Source organism: Ischnura elegans, chromosome 11 (genome assembly GCF_921293095.1).
Source record: "Ischnura elegans chromosome 11, ioIscEleg1.1, whole genome shotgun sequence".
In the NCBI taxonomy this organism is placed as follows: Eukaryota; Metazoa; Arthropoda; class Insecta; order Odonata; family Coenagrionidae; genus Ischnura; species Ischnura elegans.
Window position 1 is genome coordinate 56013733 of NC_060256.1, and position 22310 is coordinate 56036042.

A 22310-nucleotide genomic window follows, 5' to 3' on the forward strand; every position below is an offset into this window, starting at 1 on the left:
TAATATGTCATACCATCTCATGAGCAAATCAGTCATTCTTACTTTTTTACCCACACGAGCTGTATTGGTTGCATCAATTTGCCTTTCTCAGCCTCCAAAGAAAACTCAAACAGTATCTTGTATACATTACGTACGAAACGTGCAAAATCCTTTCTTTTTCACGCAATCTTTCACTTGCCTCACTTATTCCTACATATTTATCTCCAAGAAATACCAAGCCGTACACCAGATATTGTTAATGGACTTACCTACAATTTTTTTTGTAGTACTTTGACAAACATATCTTTTGGAAAAAGAAATACGAAAATACTTTCACCTCATAACATATATCCTCACAATTAATTATAAATTCTATAGTGACATCAAATGCTAGTAAATCAGAATGCAATCAGTAAGTACGATCTTTTTCTCTCTTTCGATTGCCAAATACGAAACTTGGCTGTTCTTCTAATTCAAACTGTCTTTGTAAACACCGACACATTTTTAATTCGTTGATGAAGTCAGCAAAACCAGGTAATAACAGATTTCTATACCTACACTCCTGTTACACCTCCTTCTTTCTCTCCGATATGTAATTCTAATATTTTTCATCATCTCACTTGGCTGGCACAAATCATAACAAACTCCTACACCGGCACAAATATTGCATAACTTCAACATTTTCAGGGGTTTGGCACACGATCTCCGACTGCAGTCCATAGAATAGACAATATTATTTATTGGATGGTGATTATTATCAAACTTGAGATGTTTGTAAGGATTTCGTAGCGTATACCGTAGAATACGTCGAATAGCATGAAAACAGTGGTCCGTTCCGGATATATCACCGGTCTTATGGAAATATTTCACTTATTAAATTGCTAGTATGGAGCTAAAAATATTGGAAATTGATTGCTGATATCGTAGATACGGATAAAAACGGAGGATGCTGCGCTTGGTCGATTATTTCTTCCGTATATTATCGTAGGGTACTTCAGCATTTCAAAACATCCGCCATTTTCAACAATTTAAACTTCACGTTAACCTTTTACCCAAGGGAAATCCATGGTTTAGCTTGACTACCACTTTAACGCTCAGATTTGGCTTAACCATCGATTATAAAACAGAATTCTGGGACTTAACCGACGCTTAGCTTAAACTCCAGTTTAACCAGACATTATAAAACCGGCCCTAAATGTTTATAAAAGCTTGTCGGGTAAAAATTAGACCAAACTATTGCTTCATGTTTAGATGTTATCTTAAAGTATGACAATTTGACCCAAATTCTACGTCATACATCATCAAAAGAATATCAACAACTTAAAAAATATTCATATTCAAAGAATTCAAACTACTTCAAATATTCAAAAGTTTTAGTACTGACCTGCATAACCTTTGCATATTGTCTATGTGTCTGCTAAGAAGCTGGATACCGAACCGAACACTAACGTCTGCTGGAGGCAAAGAAAACCTGCTTCCCTGGGACAGATACATTGAAGAAAACATCTCTTTTAACAACATGTATATTAAATGAATTGAATTACAGCAATTTAATTTTATTACTTATACTTTTTTATAAATAATTACACTTTGCAAACAGGGTAGGCGTTCTCAGGCTACTGATAAATTTGCTCCTCAAACAGGATAAAAGGAAAACGGTCATTATTATGCTAATGTAGATTCTTAAGAGATTAACAGGACATCGGAGGGGAGAGATACTTCATTCAAAATCCGCAATTAGCTCAGACTGCATAAGTGAGGGTAGCCAACACAGAATCATGGCAGGGAAGCAATCACAGAGGTGTGAGGAAATGCTGTATAACATCTCCTTTAATGATTACATTTATACAGAGGAGATGATAATGGAGTAGAAGGAGGAGTTAATATTTAAATGAGTCAAAAAAGCATAGAGAAAAATGAAAAGAATACACATTCCAAAATGTTTCCATAAAAAATAATTACATGATATTAAGAAGAGAACTTGGCCGTTACTTTGGGAAGTCTATCAAACTTGAAGAAATAGACTTTTCACAATTCCACAATGATTTTTTTATCCAGACACTTTAAACAATTCATAGCCATTTTCAAGGGACCAATGCCACCAAATTAAATGACACTGAAGTTGTGAAATTGGTAAGATAAAAAAATCGTAGTGGAATATAACAGTCTATTTTTTCTAGCACATGAAATAGACATATAACCAGGGATGGCAAGTAAAATGGAATGAAAATGTTTTGTTTCGACCCGGAAGGAAACGAAAATACGAGACCTAGGTATAGTTTCTTTCCTGCACAAAATTAAAATCACCAAGGAGTTTAATTTCAACCCAGGATGAAACTTAACTCCCACAAACAAAATTATCCTCCAACAAACTAAATTAATCGAAACTCCAGTGTTCATAGTTAAGTTTCAATCCTAGATGTTGAATGGAGGGGGAAAAGAGGGAATAGTTTCGACCCATTACGCAGTGGCGGCTTGCCCATAAGGACTCTCGGACGCCGCCCGTCCCAAATATTTGAAAAAGTAAAAAAAATAAATATCCATTAATTTATAATTAAACATCTAATTAATCAAAGTGTTTTTTCAGTCCCATACATCGAAAGTATTGGAAAAACACGAAAAGAAATGGCGCGAGAAGTTCGTATTTGTAGCCGTGGGGCGCTGGCCAGAACGTCCCAATCCATCCCCATGCAGTTATATGGAGAGTGGTAGTGGTGGGAGCCGCTGGTGCTATGACGCGTCTAACGTTGTGTCTTATGGAGGTCTTGGGACGTCGTCCGAGAATGCGCAGAGCGACGTGTGAGTTGACATCGCTGCGCAGGCCGGCGGGCGTATAAACTGGCGTCTACTTGGTGCTGCCACAGAAAAGGGACGTACGGAATCAGAATGGTCACTGTACTGGGTGTAGTTATACGATTTTAATTTTTAATTACTGGTAAGTATTGCTACAGAAAATAAATTATCTCATTACGCTTGCGTTTTTGGGTGTTTGAATTCCGGAACACATAAAATCCAACCAGTTAAAGGCCGTATTGACGTAGGAAAACTATTCTCGAGTATTTGCCACAGTTCTGTTATGATTACGAATTTCAAGAAATTTGGGGAAACTAATGTTATAATGTTTAGGCCTGAACAATGTATTCATATCTTCCCGATGATTAGAAATGCGGTACCTACTTTTCAGATAAATTTATCAAAAGACCTGCAGTATTAGGAAAAATCAGTTAACATTCCCCACTGATTTATAATTTAAGAAATAGGTGCGTGCGTGATAGGGTGAAGGATTAAACATGATTTAACCCGTAAAACGTGACTTTAAATAGAGTCATTCAATGAATGTCAAGAAGTTTCGCGTACAATGCACCTTTTGTGTGTAGGTTCATCATTTTTCTAGCCGTCCTTGTTGTATTAGTTCATGTTCACCTAATTCCTCAGTGGCAGAGCGGTAGCTGTCTGACGGAAAATGTCCACTTGGGTCTGATTAAAGTGGCTTCGAAGAGTTCATATCAGTGCGGAGATCCTTACAGCTCCTATTTGTGGTTCAGAGCCGTTTTCTTTTACGATCTAGAATTTATTTTCTATTATATCATGGCAATGATTTCGAAGACATGGTTATTCCAAGTGCGACCCGTTGGCGTTTCGTGTGTTTGCCACATATGAATCTTAGACTCAAGGAGATGGTGCGTGACGTCTTTTGTTTGCTTGAGTGCCTTTGCTGACCTTAAATTCGTCCCTCAGCTGAATCATCATTTGTGGACCACGACTTCTATCTCCCTTGAGTCTTCCTTAATCCATATAGTAACGCAAGACTCTCCTTAAGAACGGAGTGAAATGAGTTCAGACATCATTTTTGAGGAGTTAACTGTGCTTAATTGCCGATTAAGAAGTTTCTTAGTGCTAAGTGTACATTCAAGAAGACAATTTTGAATTAATCAACAGTGCTCGTTTTTGTTTTAGGGAAATATAGGGAAAAATTGTCCCCAAATCTGTGTCCTGGCACCTAGTTCTTTTTGGTCGTATTTTTCGTCGGCTCATTTTGTGTCGTCCCTTGTTTATTTATAGACTAGTGCCCTTGCTATGTGTTCAATCGGAAAGAAATTGTTGTCCGGCGCTGATTTCAACGAACGTGTAATTGGTCACTTTGCTGGACAAAAGGAAAGAAGGATGGACTTGTGCAATATAACTAAAGACATGTGAGTATTTCAGATTTTGTTAAAAATGTGTGAGAAATATTTAATTATTGATTTTAAATCATACTGTATTCAAGAAGCAACGCGAACACCGCAATCAAAGTTTACATCTACAATAGCAAAGCGCGCGCATTCTAGTAGTGTTTGTTGCCTAGTGGAAGTCAGTGACACTCCCCTCCCTCCTCAGGTGTTACAAGTGTCATTGCTACCTAAATCTTTGCAAATGTCGAATAGATTTGACAAATAACGCATTATGATTGCAAAACGAACAACATAAGTGTATTGCGGGCATATCCTCACGAAGAATGTAGGCGCTAAAACCTAAAGTTACGTATTTTCATTTGTATTTGCAAAATATCGCAGCAATTATATTTTTATTCTTCAAGATCATTGATCAGTATAATCGAGAGTCCGGACTAAGCGGATCCGCATGAACGAGAGTCTACCACATTTAGTATTTATTAATCAAGCTTTATTAGGAAAACTAGGTATTTTTGTTGAAAAAAACGGAACATATGGCATTACTAAATTTTATTCCTAGATTGCCGTAAAAACTTAATAAAATACACGAAATATTAAAAAAGTGGAGTGGTGCCCGGTGGAGTGCGCCCCCCCAGGCATTTGACTCACGAGCCGCCACTGCCATTACGTTTGACATTCGTATAGAGAGATTAAAACATAAGAGCGCATAGAGCTTTAAAATCGAATGGCAAGTTAATGTTCACCATTCTCCTGTCTATGGTATTATTATGAGTGCCCCATCCATCTAATGGCAGTAGACCGAACCCCTATTTCCTTCAACCATACTTCGTACTCGGCGTGTGGATCAAAATTAAACTGTTCAAGGTGAAGCACATGGTCCTTTCGGTGCGAAATATAATCTGTGTTTCGTTTCATCCCAGAGTTTTAGTATAGCTTCGACCCAAAGTACTTTTGACTCCTATTTCGTTTCGACCCTGAGTTTAGCTCCCCGGGTTTAAATCCATTTCGTTTCGTTACTACCGTATATGTCTGAATTTAGTCCCCCCTTTTTTTCAAAAATGCCTGTGGTATAAGTAAAGGGGGGACTATATTCAAACGCATTTTTTTTACTTTTCCCGAAACTGAAGCCTCAAAATTAGGGGGGGGACTATATTCACAACAGGGGGACTATATTCACAGGGGGACTATATTCACAGGGGGACTATATTCAGAGAAATACGGTACATTCCACTCCCGGTAACGAAACTATTGAAACTTATTGTTTGTGACTTTTGTTTCTTTTCACTTGCCATCCCTGCATATAACTAATTTAGGGGCAGTTGTGGTTGCCACCTTACCTGCCGTCCAGACGAACTTCCTCTGGTCGCCACACCACCGGCTCGGCTTGATGAGGTCCTCGGCTGAAATGCAGATCGAAGGGAGGTAGAAAAAGTAGATGTGGAAAATGTGGTTTCCGTGGTGGCGTGGCATGACCTCACTCGCAGATCAAGTGCCGCCTGCTCAGGTGGTCGCAGTGTGTTGAGCCGAGGACGAAAGGCAGAGCGGACGGAGGCAAACGGTCGTGAGCCAGATGAAGGCACACTGGGTGAAGGTGTTTCAGTGCTTGAAGAACTGGGAGGAGTGGTTGTAGATGACGTGCTAGGATTGAATGATGCTGATAAACCTCTAACTCTGCAAATTCTGCAAAAGAAATTAAATCATGAAATGAATTACAGGAGACATACACCCTTTTCCAGCCTTATAAAGAGGCTTAGTCTTTCCCACCCTGGAGACAGATCTAAGTCTACAATCAACAAAGGATAAAGATTAAGAAAATTTAGACTTTTGGGCTAATATCACACACATCAAAAGTGGGACTAAGAATTTTCAATATGCAAGTGGAGCTGAAGGCAAATACACCACGAAAACAATCAGTTTGAATTAAGGAATGGGGACCCCAAATGAAAGAGGAGGAAGTTCACACAATAAAATTAATAAACACTGATGAGCAATATATATTGTGATATCATTAAAATCATAAAACAAAAAAGAACAAAATATTGACTCAATGAAATCTCCCTCATTCGCACCACAAATAGGTTGACATCTTATTAGAAAACTTACTTTCACAAACGACTGGGAAGTTGAAAATAGACATTCGAGTGACAGTTTCCTGGTCTTAACACTAAGCTTCTGGAGCTTAAATTTTCAAATCCAGGCTTCTCCTACTATACTCATGAGTTACCCTGCTCATATTATCCTCTAACAAGGGAGGCTCAGTTACCTTTTGTCACATTGTGCACTATATTTTGCCATTTTACTGACGCGTGAACTGTGTAGGAACAAATAATTTGCTCTTTGGAGGCAAAATACTTAAGTGATAATGAATTCAACATTTTATTTTATGTATATTGTGCTCTTCTACTGGTACCAGAATATCCTAGGAGTTGACTTTGCTGAAGTCCATAAGTAGTACCGTGTAAGCACGTGTAAGAGCCACACACGTGTAAGAGATGCACCCCTATTTTGAGCATCGAAGCTAAAGAAACATTTTTGCTATAATCCTCATAATAGCATCTGAAGATGATTTTTGAAAAATCAGATCCTTAGCGTAATGGAAATTACTCGGCAAGACAGATGTTAACTATTAATCACATATTGTCCTTCAAAACTAAGCGTTTCTCTAAGTTTGATATGCGATTACTATTTGCAGTATAAATGCCGTGGGATACCCACTCGTGGCGATAAATTTACCGTGCCTTCTGGAGCAAAAAACCCCATGCGATCTTTCCCATGTTCACCTCTGAGGTACCGACGTGATGGCACGATGCTTACAAGTAAGAAAAGGAAACAGGAGGTTTTTAAAAATACGTCACTAAGGGAGAAACTCCCCTGCCTGCCCCTTGTTTTTGACCTAGGGTTTCAAATGACTGACTCATACTGAAAACCAAGGTCACTCAGTTCCCCTTGGACTTACGATCAGTGAAGGGGATGGGTAGATTAGATGTTTGTGTCAGAGACGTACCCCCATTTTCAGCTGTAATTTCTGGGAAAAAAGGTGCGCCTCTTACACGTGCTTATACGGTAATAATTGAGACAACCACAGTATTTTTCCACACTTTTTAATCTTACTCCACCAGTTTCAATGCTTACGCATTATTCTCAAGAGCTGTCTAACTTAAGAGCAGCAAGCCTGGTATATACATATATTGAAGGTAGGTGTAGGTGGGGTAAAAAATAGAAGTAGGAAATGGGGGGTTGAGGTTGGGTACTCTTTTGTGGGATGCCTATTCAGGGTCATTGGACAAGGTTTTGCCTCCCTCCCTTGAAAACCTTATGAGGTTCGTTGTTACGAACCTCCGCTTTTACGGTCCCGTGAACAATGTAATGATGAGAGTTTACTGTATCAAGCAGGTTATTGATAAATGCATTAATAAAGAACACATTACCTGGAAGTATTGGGTAGATGCATCATCCTCATCAAGAAATCCCCACTTGTTCCAGAGGTAGCACCCCGGCTGGCACCTTCCCTCGTTGGAGCAGGAGAGGATCCATTTGCCTCCCCCCTACTCTCACCGCTCCTTCCAGCTTCTGAGGTGGACTGACTGGTAATCCGCGTCACACCTACCCTCCCTCTCTGTGTACAGCCGGGTAAGTGGATGAAATTTGGCTGACGAAATCGCCTGAGATTGGCTCTCAATGAGTCCAGGCCGCTGAGTGAGCTGTCAGCACTCTGAGCATGATCAGATTGAGAAGAGCTGGGGCCCTGACCTGAACTACCAGGGGCAGCAGATTCCTGCTCCATTGGGTCTGTACCACGATCCGTCTGTAAAGGGTGCAACAAATTATTAGTCTACACCAGAGGTCTAAAAAAAGCTTCAATTTAAGGGCCACATTATATATTTCCCACATTTATGCCGGATGAAGGGATAAAAAATAAAAAGAAAACATATCAGTGTCAGTAATTTAATTTCCTCAAAGATTAGAGAAAAACATGGAAAAATTAAAAAATATCTTGTTGGAAAAAATCTGGGTAAACAAAATGGATTCCTGCCTTTAGTTTTATGCAACCAAATTTGTGTGACATATGATACTGTCATTTTGACTTCAAAATTTAATTAAAATCAGGTTCCAGGTTAGATGAGCCCATTGTAAGAATTTTAAGTGAAAACATGGGGATTTGTTCGGCGGGCTGGATGTGGCCCATCGGCCATAGTTTAGATACCCTTTGTCTAAACCATGGGATTGCAACATTAGCATCTCATTCCATCCCAAGTCAAGCTTTTGTAATTTATTCTGAATTCTGATATTCATAACCAGGGTACTAGGTAGCATTGTGATTTGCATTTTGCCCCATTTGTACACACCAAGAGAGCCATTTGTGGCTTTAGAACTATGAGCTTAAGGTTGTATAATAAGTTCCCACAGGAATTATTGAGCTATCTTGTAATTTAACTTTGTAAATTCTTGACTTACCCTATACACTGTACGTTTGATCTTTTTCATCTGGTAAATAAAACTTATTTTTATTATTGTTGTAGCTGAGAGAAGGTTCAACTACAAATTAACCTAAATATGGACCATAATGTTTCCTATTTTTTATTGTCTTTATTGTAATTTTATTAAGCCTATACTACCAATTTAAAACCAATCTATTTTAAATTAATGTTTACTATTCTAACAGCTCACATCATTACACATTTTCCCCAAATTCCTTACACCCCACCCTTATTTGCTTTCTTCCCCAGCACATCGAGGTGGAATGACTTGGGAGATATTATGTGGATGGGGATGTATTTTGAGTGAGATGCAAGGTCACCGTAGTGAATTTTGGTTAAATAAGGGTGAAGTGAGGTTAGGGTGTGGAAATTCTTGCGTGAGCCCCTCATACCATAACTTCCCCTGTTCCGAATCACTCTAAAAACCTTTTCCTCATACATACCATCTTACTACTCAACTCTGGTGGTAAAGCTAAGGAATATTGAAATAAATGCAGTCAGGGACCTATCCTACTAAGTAAAGTTTCAAATGTTTTTTATTTATGTGACTAGTGTTTAGTTGTTCTGTGTGTCTCATGTCGGAGGGTATATAATATAAGCCTACATTGGTCTTAATTATCTGGTTTATGAACCCCCTTTTAACAATGTAAAATATGTACCAAGATGTTCAAAAGCACGATATGTAGACATAATAGCCGTAGTATGACCTTCATTAAATGAGGTTAAATTTTACTTTTGATTTTCAAGTAAACCATGAGTTCTAAATTTAACTCACTAGGGCAAAATTAACACATTAATGATGACGCAAGCAGCAATTATGTAATAGACTTTGCTTTTTTTTTGGGAACAAAACTAACCCATTGTAATTGTGAGTTTTCGTGACTAAATTTCATAAACCTATGGATCCACATTTCTACCTTAGCAACGTTTAAACATTTTGAAATACATCAATCCTGACAAGGTCTCTGGCAAGGGAGAAGAAATGTCGGCACTTATTTAAAACCAAGATTCAAGATGGTTTACCCCAAAAAGATTATTATGTCTAAATGAGAAAGTTTACCATATTTTATAAACATCACCAGGTATTCAACATACAGTGAAACCTGCCTTTAGCGGAACCCGTGTTAAGCAGAAACCTGTCTTACGCGGAAAATATTGCTGGTCTCGGCGGTTGCAATAGGGTTTTACATGTATTGATGACCTCTGTCAAACAGGGAAATGAAATTGATTCCCGGAATTCCGATGCAATTTGGTTAGGTGATATTGTAAAAAACAATTCCAAGGACAATGTTTACAGTAAGGAAATATAAATCCTAAAATGAGCCTCCCTAGACATCAATCCTAAAAATGGAACCAGCCAAAGGTATCATTCCTTCACATGTTTAACCACAATGTGATGCAGTTCTTTTATTATTTCATAATAATTTCATCTACATGTAGAATTTGAGTCAAACCAACCTTTTAGGAGATGCATATAATAGGCGTGATATGACTTTCTTGAATTGTTAGGCTTTGAGTTAAGCAGAATACTGTCTTATCTTAAAAAATGATGGATCTCTCGGATGGGTCCGGGAGATTCCACTTAAGAGAGGTTTCACTGTATTACTGAAATCTGAACGAGTACACAACACACAATCAATGGAGGAAATGGCATATCACTTACAGTGGGGGCAGAGCTCGAGGCTCCAGAAGTTCCAGGCACCACATATCGACCAGAATCCCTTGAGCTTCCGGCCACAACCTGAGCCCGAGAGAGGTCGTAGTATCGCTGCACCAACTGTTCATACTGTTCCATCAAGGACCGGAAGCAAACGGTGACCCGGTTCTCTTGCTCAGAGGAGGGCAAGGCACTAGACGATGAGGAATTGGAGGCACCCCGTGAAGCACTCTGGGAAGAAGGGGGAGGGGAGGAGGCTTGCGGTCTCGTCGTTGAGGTGGAGGAAGTGGTAGTGGCAGCCGCTGCCGAAGAAGAGGAGGGCGATGAAGAGGTGGCTCCTGATGAGGTGGAAGGCATTGAGTGGATGTGGTGGTTCATGGGCGCGTACGTTACGGCACTTGATGATGGACTGGCTGCGGAACCGGCCATACTGACGGGGATTCGGTCCCACTGGGACTGCACAAAGGTCCGGTTGGCTATTCCCGTGATCAGTTTATGTCCCAGCGGATCGAACGTGACATACCTTCAAGAAAAGAGAGGTGAAAAGTTACTATAAGTCACTCACTACTTAAAAACTCAATGATAATGTCCTTGACCAGGAAATTGATTTTTGAGTAAAATTTTGGGTAATTTTTTTCTTTGTCCTAGTATTTTATTTGTCCTAGTAAGTTTTTATTTGTCCTAGTCACAATGTACAGCAAGAAATATGCATGAATGATGGGGCATTCAACAGCCTTACCAGTTGCCTAACTCTAAAATAACTTACAAATACCATTTGTGGGAAAACATACAATCTTGTATCATGAATGATGTACTCTGCATTTTACAAAGCAAGAGGAAAATCTACATACAATAATTAAGCCTCCATTCACAGAAATTAAAGAGCAATGTAAGGAGATTGGACAGGACATGTGATGTTACCATCTTCAAAGAACAGGAGACATCATTAAAAGTAATTACACAAGTTGCTTGAAAATACAATAGTTACGATTAAACTGCTATATTTTGAAGAAATATTATTGTATTCTCCATATATTAAGGGAAACTATAAAGCACTATCATCTGATGTAAATAAAAGTTGCCATATTTGCTTCGTACGGTACCTCACCTAGCCCAACCAGCATGAAAGGCTTACATTTAGAACTGATTTTTTTTTCCATCAGAACAATTTTTTTATCAACAAAAATATCTTACTGCACAACTTTGCATAATCACCTTGCATTGACAATCTGTGGATAATTTTTTTGGCATTAAAGAAACAATGGCCGCCTTTTATGCATTAACAAGTTAAGCTAATGACTCTTAAGTGAATCACTCAACTATCAATGCCATTGCAATGTTAATTGCCATGTGTATTCATTGCTGCCTAGATGCAGGCATGCAAGCATTAACCCTTTCTCTGCTGCTTACTCTCCGGAAATCTACGCATGCAGTGAAAGTGCAGAGCATATGACAGGGAGGAAGAAAAGGTATGTTTGTAGTAGTGTGAACATACCAGGAACATTCACAGCAGCAAAAGGGTTAAAAGACTTCTATAGGAACAGATCTTACAGTTTGTAACAATTGATGCTACAGGAATATTTTCACCACTCTCTTTGTTAAGTTACCAACTGCAAAACATAAGAGCATACACATAAAACAAAAATGCACAAAAAATTCTCCTCTACTAATCCATAGTTGAAGGATTACTGATGGCTTCAACCTCGTAGAAACATACATAAAGCACAAGCCACTTGGAAGAATACAGGTTATATGGTAAAGGATACAAATGGCTTCAAACTCGTAAAAACATACATAAAGCACAAGCCACTTGGAAGAATACAGGTTATATGGTAAAGGATACAATCGATAGGTTCTCCAGTAACATGAGGAAAAAGATCCTATTTATTGAAAGTAGATTAGATTTAAAGTAGATCACCAATAACAATAAGTAGTAAGTTAAAGGAATTAAATATACAAAGGTATTGTATAATAAGATTTCTTGAGCAGGACGAACAATATGATATTTCTTACCTGACTTTCTCCTTTTCCGATGCAGTAAAACATTTGGCAAAAGGGACAGGCTGGCTCCAATCCCAGAAGTGAAGCTCATTGTAGGTGGCCACCACAAGCATCCGGTCCGTGGGATGGAATGCCAAGGAAGCAATTACAGTGTGACTCTCAGCTGTCCACAGTTCACTCCCACCCTAAATATGTGGAAAAAGTAAATACAGACATCAGTCCATCACTAATCCATAACTTTCCCTAGCAACAGTGAAGACCAGTAAAAATCAACACCAGTTCGAACAAGTACATACACCACAGCTGCATTCTTTAGTTCACAATTAATTAAATACGATGAGGTAGAAGTGGCACTAACCATCTCTTTAGTTCTCTATACAATCAAAATTAATTATTCATTGATACACCACAGCCACGACAGGAGCTAAGTGCCCATACTTTAGGTGATAAAATAGATTCAGGGGTTGACAACATTTGCAGCAACTCCCAACTGTCTAAACACATATACATAGTTATATAAACAGCTAATGATCACTAATACATATTGTATAAATTAATTTTAAATTTTCTATGAAAATTAAACATAAAGGTTGATAACAATTGACCTGTAATAGGATCATAAAAATAATTAAAGACCAACATTAAACTATTGATATCTAGTATTACTTGAATACATTATGCAAAAATTTATTTTAAAGTTAAATTAAGCAATGATGAAAAGTTCAAATTGAAATGTCGTGATGCGACGACAACTGCTACCAAAATGACGTGACGGGAAGACTTGTACCTACTGTGATGGGAAGACTTCTACCTACTTAGACAGAAATATGAATAAATATCCAAGGAAGTCGATCACCAAACTATCAGGATGTAATCTCACAAATGAGCCTCCGTTAAACCCAAATTATGTAGATGGATAATTCAAGGCGTACACCACCATAAGTCCATATCTTTGACGTTAAAACCTATTCTACAAAATAATATTAGTAAAATCAATTAAAACATAACTTACGTGCAAATCCCACACTCTCACTTGTCCACCAAGGCAACCAGATGCAAGTATCTGATTAGAAGAAGGATGAAACGCCAAACACCACGGTGTTCGAGGGTGGCCGGAGAGCTTCCGGATACCTTTACCACTGGGCAGATCAGAGACATATACATTGTGGTCCCCATGGGTAGAGGCAACCTTGGTACTGCATAGAACAATAAAAAGCGGTGCAATAATCATTGTAATTATAATAATTATTTCTTTATACCAAACAGCTGAAGCCAATTACTATACACTAATACATGATACACAATAAAATATATATTACCAAATCAAACAAATATATTTTAACCAAACATGATATTTCTGCAACCCTCCAAAAATGTTGAAGACATTCTCCATCACAGGTAAAAATGACAAATGGGACTAGCCTTACGGCAATTTAACACTCCTAACTTCATTGCAAATATTTTTACTGCACACTACCAAGATGGTATTTTGACATGTTACAGCAACTGCATAATGTAATTAGCCAGGAAATTACTATTTTCTTAGTTCCCATTAGGCTACTAATAAGGGATTAATTTATTTGCATACTTTTATCATGCTTTCCTTTTCAAAAGCCAATCCTTTAAAAGGCTGACAATTCTGTGAACCTAAGATAAGATTTATTAAAAAGAAGAAGAAAATAATCAAAATAAAAAGAAACAAGATAGCTTATAACTTACCCATCAGGGCTAAAAACCATAAGGAATGTAGACCTAGAGGTAGTGGGCAGCTGGCATTGCTGCAAGACAATAAAGACAATTTAAATACAGAAAGCTTCATGCACACAATTATTACAATTATTTAACTTTTCTCCAGCAGTGAAATTTCAAGCTTTTATCTCATGTACATAGACACCAATACTACGTATTCCAAGCAAAAACAAATAATTTCAGCAAATATTTTTTAACCATTACAACATACAACTGCTATTCATGATATATGTATGTATATGGCAATATTTGGCCACTCACCATATTCAGGTGACCAAAAATGAATTCAGTGAATCATTCCAGGGGTACATTCAAGAAACAGAAATACGTCGATTCATTGTGAATGAAATAGAATTTTGCCCAATGTTCAGTCATTTTCTTCATTCATGAGTTGAAAGAAGTATTATTACCTTATAAAGATTTTCATTTCCTGCATTTTACTCCATGTTTGCAGGAGTTGGATAGATCCTAAACAAAGAATGGGGAAGAAGATTGCAGGCATATGGCCGGTGCAATCAAAGGATAATGCTCATCAAGATGGAAGGGGAACCAACAGACACAGAGATATAGAAGGTGTACACGTCGACGTAGAGCCATTTAGGAAAAGAAATCAAAGGAATGTGTGAGTAACTGTTAGCAATAGGATATTGAAATCCAGTGGTCAAAGAGGGGAAAAGTTGATGGCATACTAGGAGAGTTAGAGACAAGGAATAAGAGAGGGGAAAGGTTACTGGAGTTCCGCAATGGTAAAAAATTAGAGGAGGCAAACACCCACTTTGCACAAAATCAATAAAGTATACACAATGGAAGATGTCAGGAGACAAAGCCAGATACCAGATTGACTGTACTGCTAAGGCCCCTTGTACACACACTGATTTTGGATGGCCAGTAAAATACCAGCTGATATTTTACCAGTGGAGCGTTGCTTGCACACATACCCGAGTTTAACCAGTCAAACAATCACTTGCTTGGTTGTTGTGTCAGTGTTGGTGATTCACAGTGGCAATGGCCAGCTGTTAACCAGCTTTTTATCAGTGCTGGTGCATTGTTGGTCAGTGTGCAAGCTTCCATGCCCTCCCATTGTTCACTATTGGAATGTGGGTTCAAGAGGGTACAGGAACCAGGTGAAGCACATGCAAGACTTACTCGGGAACAGATATAAAGAGTAACCACTCTTTGTATATTATAGTACTCTAGTGGTAATGGAGATTCAGTCAGTACACAAGAATGTGAGAATGATAAAATGAGAGAATCTGAAGCCACTGGAAAAGCAGAAGAAGATTTGTAGCCTTCATAGATGATACACTAAATAGCAATATATTAAGGAAGTCAACCCATAGTGAGGAAGAGATATGGAATTGACTTAAGAATACCATCAAAGAGGTAATAGAGGAGCAACTTTGAGTAGGCCAATCAAAATCAAGAAACCATGGATTACATCACAGCTCTCATAGAGGAAAGGAGGAACTACAAGAATGCCAGGAATGGGAATTAAGTCATCAGGGATTCGAAAAAAGCCAAAGAAAAATGGATCAAAAGCTGATGCGACAACACTTACAATAACATGACGAAGGGGCACTCAGAATCCACATAGAACATAATTAATACATAGGTACTTAAAAGAAAAAAAAAACAAAATGCAAATACATTCAAGATTCCATATCGATACAGCTGATAGAATGTAGACATATCAGTAATAGATGGTAACAACACTTAGAAGAAGTACACTGAAGCTTGGAACCTGTCAAAGAAGAAGTCTCGTATTACCAAGAGGAAGAAGACAACCGTGGCCCAGGAATACAAGAACAGAATTTGAGAGAGCCATTGGAGACTTAAAGAATGGAAAAGGGCCTAGAGGATATAAAATCAGCAGAGGAACAATCAAAGTATGATTGTACATTGAAATCATTAAGGGCTGGTGTTTACTGTGCGTCAATATCCATGGAGAAAGAATTAGTTTGCTGTGATTTGCTGCAGTCTTAGCTGAGACAGAGAGTGATTTGAAGAAGACTTTGACAAATATGAAAATGATAATGGCCTGATATCAGCTGAAAATCAACAAAACGAAGACTAAGGTACTAGTATGCAGCAAAAAAGATGAAGCTGTGACAAACAATTAACTAGGCAAACAAAAGCTTGGAGTGGTGAAAGAGTTTTGTTACTAAGGAAGCCGAATAGCCAATTATGGACAAAGCTAGAAAGAAATAGTCAGTAGAATAGCGCAGGCTAAGAGGTCTTTCTACAGAGAGAAGAATCTTCTTACAGCTGAGAGTATAAGCAAACAGTAAGGAAACAATTCATCAGATGCTACATATGGAGCATGTTTCTCTATGGAAGCAAGGCGTGGACATTGACAGCAGCAGAGAAGTCAAGATTTGAAGCATTCTAACTACCAAAGAATGTAGAAGATAAAATAGATTGACCTAATAAGTAATCTGGAAGTGTTAAGAAGAGTGGGAGGGAAGAGAAGTCTTTTAAAAACCTTAAGGAGAAGACTGAAAAATTTAGTTGGCCACACTATGAAGCATGATGGCCGGATGAAAACGATTGTAGGAAAGGACAGGTGGAAGGGAAGAAGGGTAAGGGATGGCCATGAATGAGTTACATAGGACAGGTTATTACGGATGTAAAAGAGAAGAGTTCGTCACTATGAAAAGGCTAGCGGATAGGAGAGCTGCATCAAACCAATATTAGGACTGTTGAGATATGATGATTATGTCTACTGTTAAAAGGAAGACTGATTAATCCGCATTACTCACATGCTCCTCATGATTCTTTACTATAAGTTCATCTTCAGCGGCCCACTGAAGATCTTGAGGTGGTCCACTTGCTCCCCGTCTCCTGGGCACATTCCCTATTTCCCGTTGTGAACAAGTCCAGGGCACATTGTATTTGGGAAGCCCAGGCTTAGGAGCGGCTGACCAATTCTTATTAGCAGCTTTCAGGTCTTCGTATTCCGCCTCAGTCATCCTCTCAGCTCTGTGGCTATCCATGATGCTAGCACTGTTAAAATGGAAGAGGGAAAATTAGCTGAGTAAATCAAAATATTAAGCTGTGTTAACACATTGCGGACGAGTCATGAATTTACTCATGTTTCATGCACCATCTGCTACACGTGGGTCATGAGTTAACTCGTGTTTTCTACATTCTGTTATTGTATGCTAGCTGTAATTATATATCATAACTACTTTGTCTAAGCACTTGTGGCACTGTCAAGGTACAAAGCAAAACTCGCTTGTTGCGTGCTTCTTGGGAACTGGTCTGGTGCCTGGCCTCGATGTATATACATATCCCTCGCCGGAACAGAACATGCACCAGACCAGTTCCTGTGAAGCCAGCGACGAGCGAGTTTTGCTTTGAACCGTGACAGTACCACACACTGATTACATCAATAGACAATGCATTAAACTTGATTGTCTTTGTGTTTTCCTTAGTTATTGAGTGGTTTAATTAATTATAATTGACTGCAAAAAAACCAAGCTTGCTGGGAAATATACCCGGCTACAGGAGTAGGTTCTAAAAAAAATATCCGGTCTTAAATGCGTTAAGACTAAGTGATGTTCATAGAATAAGATCCGGCATCATTCCAGGGTTTAGAAGATTGTAAACACACTAACTTCTACAAGACAGACACTTAATAGCTTCTGACATTAATTGCATCATTCACACAGAATTACCATGGTATTCTCCCTCAGCAGACTTTTAACTCTTGAATGAGCTGGACGTTAAAACTAAAGGTACCAAAATTTTATGACCCAACTGTAACGACAGCACAAACATGTTATTATTTTCACCAGATTATTATAAAACAAGGCTTATTCACTGTGGGAATATGGTAATAATGGTATATTGAACTAATGCCGGGCAAAGAAATTGTTACGTTGTACGTTACTGCTGCAAGATTCAAGCATTCATTATAGTAGTAATAGTAGTAGTAGAATTGAGATAAAGGGTGCGTCGACGGCAAGGTCATTTTGCACCACTACTCAATCGTTTGATTCAACACTCATTATAAATGGATATTTACTACGCAATTTTTAACATAAAATAGAGGGAAGCTTTTAAATTTTGTTGAAAAGACCTATTTCCTTGAGAAACAAAATTGTACTACTTAGATTGGTGGGGTGGTCTCCTAGAATAGATTCTAGGTCCCCATCCAGATTGAACCGTGTCCGCGCATCACGGTATTTGTCGCACTCTGTCAAGATATGTCGGATGCTTAAAGGGCAACTACACTCGTCACATTGAGGAGCTTGCTTCTCTTCGGTAAAAAGAAAGGCATGAGTCAGAGGGCAGTGCCCTATCCTCAAACGAGTGATAACTACTTCCTCCCTTCGATTGATCCTGGTAGAGGAAGGCCAAGCTGACGTTGTATGTTTGATGCTTCGCAGTTTATTGTTATTCAAAGTCCTCCACGACTCCCTCCACTGTTCAAGTACAACATTTTTTAGTGACCCTAGCATTCATTATACAATGCTTCAATACTTAGTAAGCTTAAAAATTGCAACGGCATACACATGACACACATTGCTACAAGTAATGGCTGAGAACGATGCACTTAAAAAATGAAAACGAAACTTGTATAAAGAAAGATACATCTTTGGGTGATCATGTAAGTGCGATCTTTAGGGGATATAGTACATCAAAAACACCTAAAAAGGATTCCCTACTCACTCACCCTAATAGGTCAGACTGATTTGACCAAAGTCATCTCTATCAAAAACTCTAAAACCTCAGCATCCATACATTCAAGTCCACAATATAACCCCACACATCTCCCAACAGCTACTGTATTCAAGCCAGCCGAAACTTCTCGTATAGTATGGCTAAAATGACATATTTTACAAGGAAGTTCACACCATCTAACTTGCCAGCACTGAGCCATTTCCTAAGTCTTCTGCTCTCATAGCCTCATGTACTCAGTTAGAAAGTTAATGCTGTGAGAATTCAGGCTTCATTTGGAAGAGCTCTATTTTGGAAAGACTTTAAAATACCCAGCCAAGATGACACACAGGTTTTGTACAACCCACTCTTTAATTCAAATTATAAATGTAGAAGCTTCACATTTCAACAAATGTGGAAAGTTGAAGATATAAAACACAATGTTGACAAATCTAGACATGATTTACAGACCATGATTACTTATAAGTTGAAAGCAAAATCATATCACCAGGTTTATAACACATTGTGTTTATTAAAGAGATGCACTTGACCACACAACTTACTTAGATGACCAACCAAGACTATGGCTATGACTACTAAAAAACCACAATAGGATTGAAATCACTTTATACGATAAAACTCTAATAATGATAATGCCCTCAAATGTATTTCTTTCCCATTCTCAAATTTGCATGTTTTTATCAACAATGAAGCACAGTAAGTTTAAAATATGGATGCATATTTACTTGCTTCTAACAAGGTAAATGATTAGGGGTATGGAAAAGGGGAAGAGAGAGAACCCTCTAAGCAGTAGATAGTAAGGTTCCAGGCACCTTCACAGATGCAAAGGGTTGAAATAATTTAGAATACCCCTCAAAGTTATTTTTGAGACACTTACAGAACAAGCATTTCCGACCAATGTGTCTTTAAAAATGAGATTCTCTTCTCTTCAACACAGGAACGACCTTCAAATTTATCCCACAGGAATTCGTAAGGGTGTCATCCATTTTATACAATATACCAAAACACTTCAAGAATTCAATACTAAAACTGAGGCTGAAATAGCAATTAAAATGGTATTAGATGTATAGTCCTTTCACTGAACAACCCATATTTTGACATAAGCAAGTTGTCTTTTTGACTGAACAACATCTCTACAAATTTCCATTAACACAGGTTGAGAAAAGAAGTCCTATGGCTAATTTGGAGGTACACAATAGTCATTGTGAGAATATTATTTTTAGAGGTAGTCTTCAAATTTAACTTTTGGCACCAGCTTTCCAAATGATGGCCTTCTAGATCAACACCATTGCAAGACAAAGACAGCCTTCACCAGCAGTTACACATTAAGAAAATATTTTCGGCGTAGGAAGAGTAAAATGGTGCCGTTGGCCAGAGACTGTTATGAAACTCAAGAGTATTGTAAGATAAAATGACAAACACCCACTTTGTCAGCCTTAAAAATACGTAACCATTGAAGGAAAAATGGGTGTGATTTGGAAGCAGTTTTTTCGAACGATGATCGGTAAATACAAAATCATGTCCAGAATAGTAGGGAGACAGTAATAAACGCTCACTTTCTTACGATGTGAGGCGATATATTGAAATAGAAAACTTCCTAAACCAGGGTGGATTATCCTAAAATAAGACAACCTACCTAACCGTTCAACAACGAATTTTATATAGGAATGTAAATAAATTAAAAACAATATACTAGACGTAGTTATTGACAAATGAAAATAAAACATGAGTACGCAGTGAATACCAAATCGATCAGTTTTTCGCCTTCCTATCGACATTTCCAACTACAATTAACAACAAAAATATATATGATCAACTGTGTGAATTATGCTAACCAAATATATGCCTGAGTTAGCTCCAGAGTAAATTCGACGATGGGAAAACTACTTCGACAACTTATTCATTGCGGCAATGCTCATAAGAAAATGTATAACAAATCCCAGAATAGTTCAGTTACTTGGCTCTCCTATGAAAAACAAAAAATAGAGAAGCACAATCCCAACATCATTACACACGAATACATCATCCGTTTACAGCATATTGGGAAGATAAATAAACGATATTGCATACGTATTATAACGTACATTACACAAAAAGGCGATAAATAAGCTAACTGAATGTTTCAAGTCCTATGAGTCAGATACTTCGAAGTGAGAGATTCCAGTGCTCCATCAATCACTACGAAAGCGGAAGGATGAGTTTGCGAATATCCACAACTATTTAAGACACAATTAAATTTGTAATTCTTGACAAAAGGCTGATAAATAATGAAAATGGAAGGGCCAGAGGTGATAAAGGCAGCAACGGGAGTATTTATTTTGTCCCGCAAAACCACATAAATACCCCCAAGTTAACCACTTATTCTTCTGATTATTAATAGCCCATGTTTCAGAAGCAATCTTTAGCTTTCAGCACAAATTAACAAATCAATTATATGCTCTTGTTGCAATACTTACGTTACTCATCCTGGGACAGATAATGATCTGCCTGCACCGGCGACAGAAACAATGTAAACAAGAAGAATGAAATCAATCCTATGCACGCAAAAACTTCTTGCACAGTACAGTTCTTCACAATATTTGCGTCAAATACACAAAAGACAATAAAAATTACTTGAAGAGTATAAATACTGCCTAACGTCAGTAGTGAAGGTAGTGAACACGACACTATTGCAATGGTGCGCACGGCTTCATACGACAATTAAAACTATACGGTTGTTAACACCAACATCAAGGATAAAAACCGTATATATTATATATTCGGTAATAATGATTGCGTCTGAGAAGAATTCTAATGATATTTGGGCAATCCTCAGCCAAAATTGCAAAATCCAAAACTTATGATGAAGTAGACCTTCAATTATTTCCAACGAACGGACTGCCCTCTATAGCGCCAAAATGAAAAGCTCTCAGTGGGAAACGTTCACAGATGGCATGTAGAGGATGTATAATGTAATAATTTTATGAGGACTCCATCTGAGTGAATAGCAAAAAAACTCCTACGCTCTACGTCCGCATGATTAAATGAGACCATATCTGATTTTAAAGCAGGAAAAACATAAATCACTGGCGTAGGTTTACTATTTGCGGGTAATCACGAATGATTCGCGCAACACTAGGAGAACCTTTTTTTCCGTCGAATCCCCGAATATCAATTAATAACTCAAATGGTAGACTCCGACTAATGAGATACCTAAATAATAGGTACTTCTCGATCGTACGGATGCAAAATGTCTACGTTATATTTCTTATGTCACCCCAGGACTCTAAAAAAATAAAAATTAATGTTCCAAATCGTGCCTTTTCATTTGTCCCGTCGTGTAGATATTAATATATTTTAGGAATAAAATTTGTGCTATTTGCCTCGACTATCTGATATTCTTTGTATGTACTTTTTATAATCGTTGGATTCCATACAGGTGCCCCACCCATGGAAGTCTGATACAGTATGAGGGACAAAGTAGGTGTCTCCCGGAAGATGCTTCCTCCAATTTTTGGCCACGTCATGTTTTGCCAATTTACGGCAAATTTATACGAAGCTTAAATTAAGACATCAACTTTTATTGAGAACAATATCAAGGAAATGAAATTG

General features: G+C 38.0%; 1 protein-coding gene across 3 annotated transcripts in view; it reads right to left on the reverse strand.

The window, feature by feature from the left end:
* LOC124167710 (serine-rich adhesin for platelets-like) overlaps positions 1–21574 on the reverse strand; it is a 56132-nt gene extending 34558 nt beyond the window's left edge. For all 3 annotated transcript variants that reach the window (XM_046545715.1, XM_046545714.1, XM_046545713.1), the window contains exons 1-9: positions 21176–21574; positions 16796–17039; positions 14007–14065; positions 13300–13483; positions 12300–12472; positions 10293–10809; positions 7580–7956; positions 5489–5831; positions 1364–1458 (exon numbers count right to left, since the gene is read on the reverse strand). In XM_046545715.1, coding sequence (XP_046401671.1) covers positions 1364–1458; positions 5489–5831; positions 7580–7956; positions 10293–10809; positions 12300–12472; positions 13300–13483; positions 14007–14065; positions 16796–17029 — 1982 coding nt within the window. In that variant the 5' untranslated portion in view covers positions 17030–17039; positions 21176–21574. The remainder of the gene's footprint in view (positions 1–1363; positions 1459–5488; positions 5832–7579; positions 7957–10292; positions 10810–12299; positions 12473–13299; positions 13484–14006; positions 14066–16795; positions 17040–21175) is intronic.
* Positions 21575–22310: the final 736 nt, after the last annotated feature.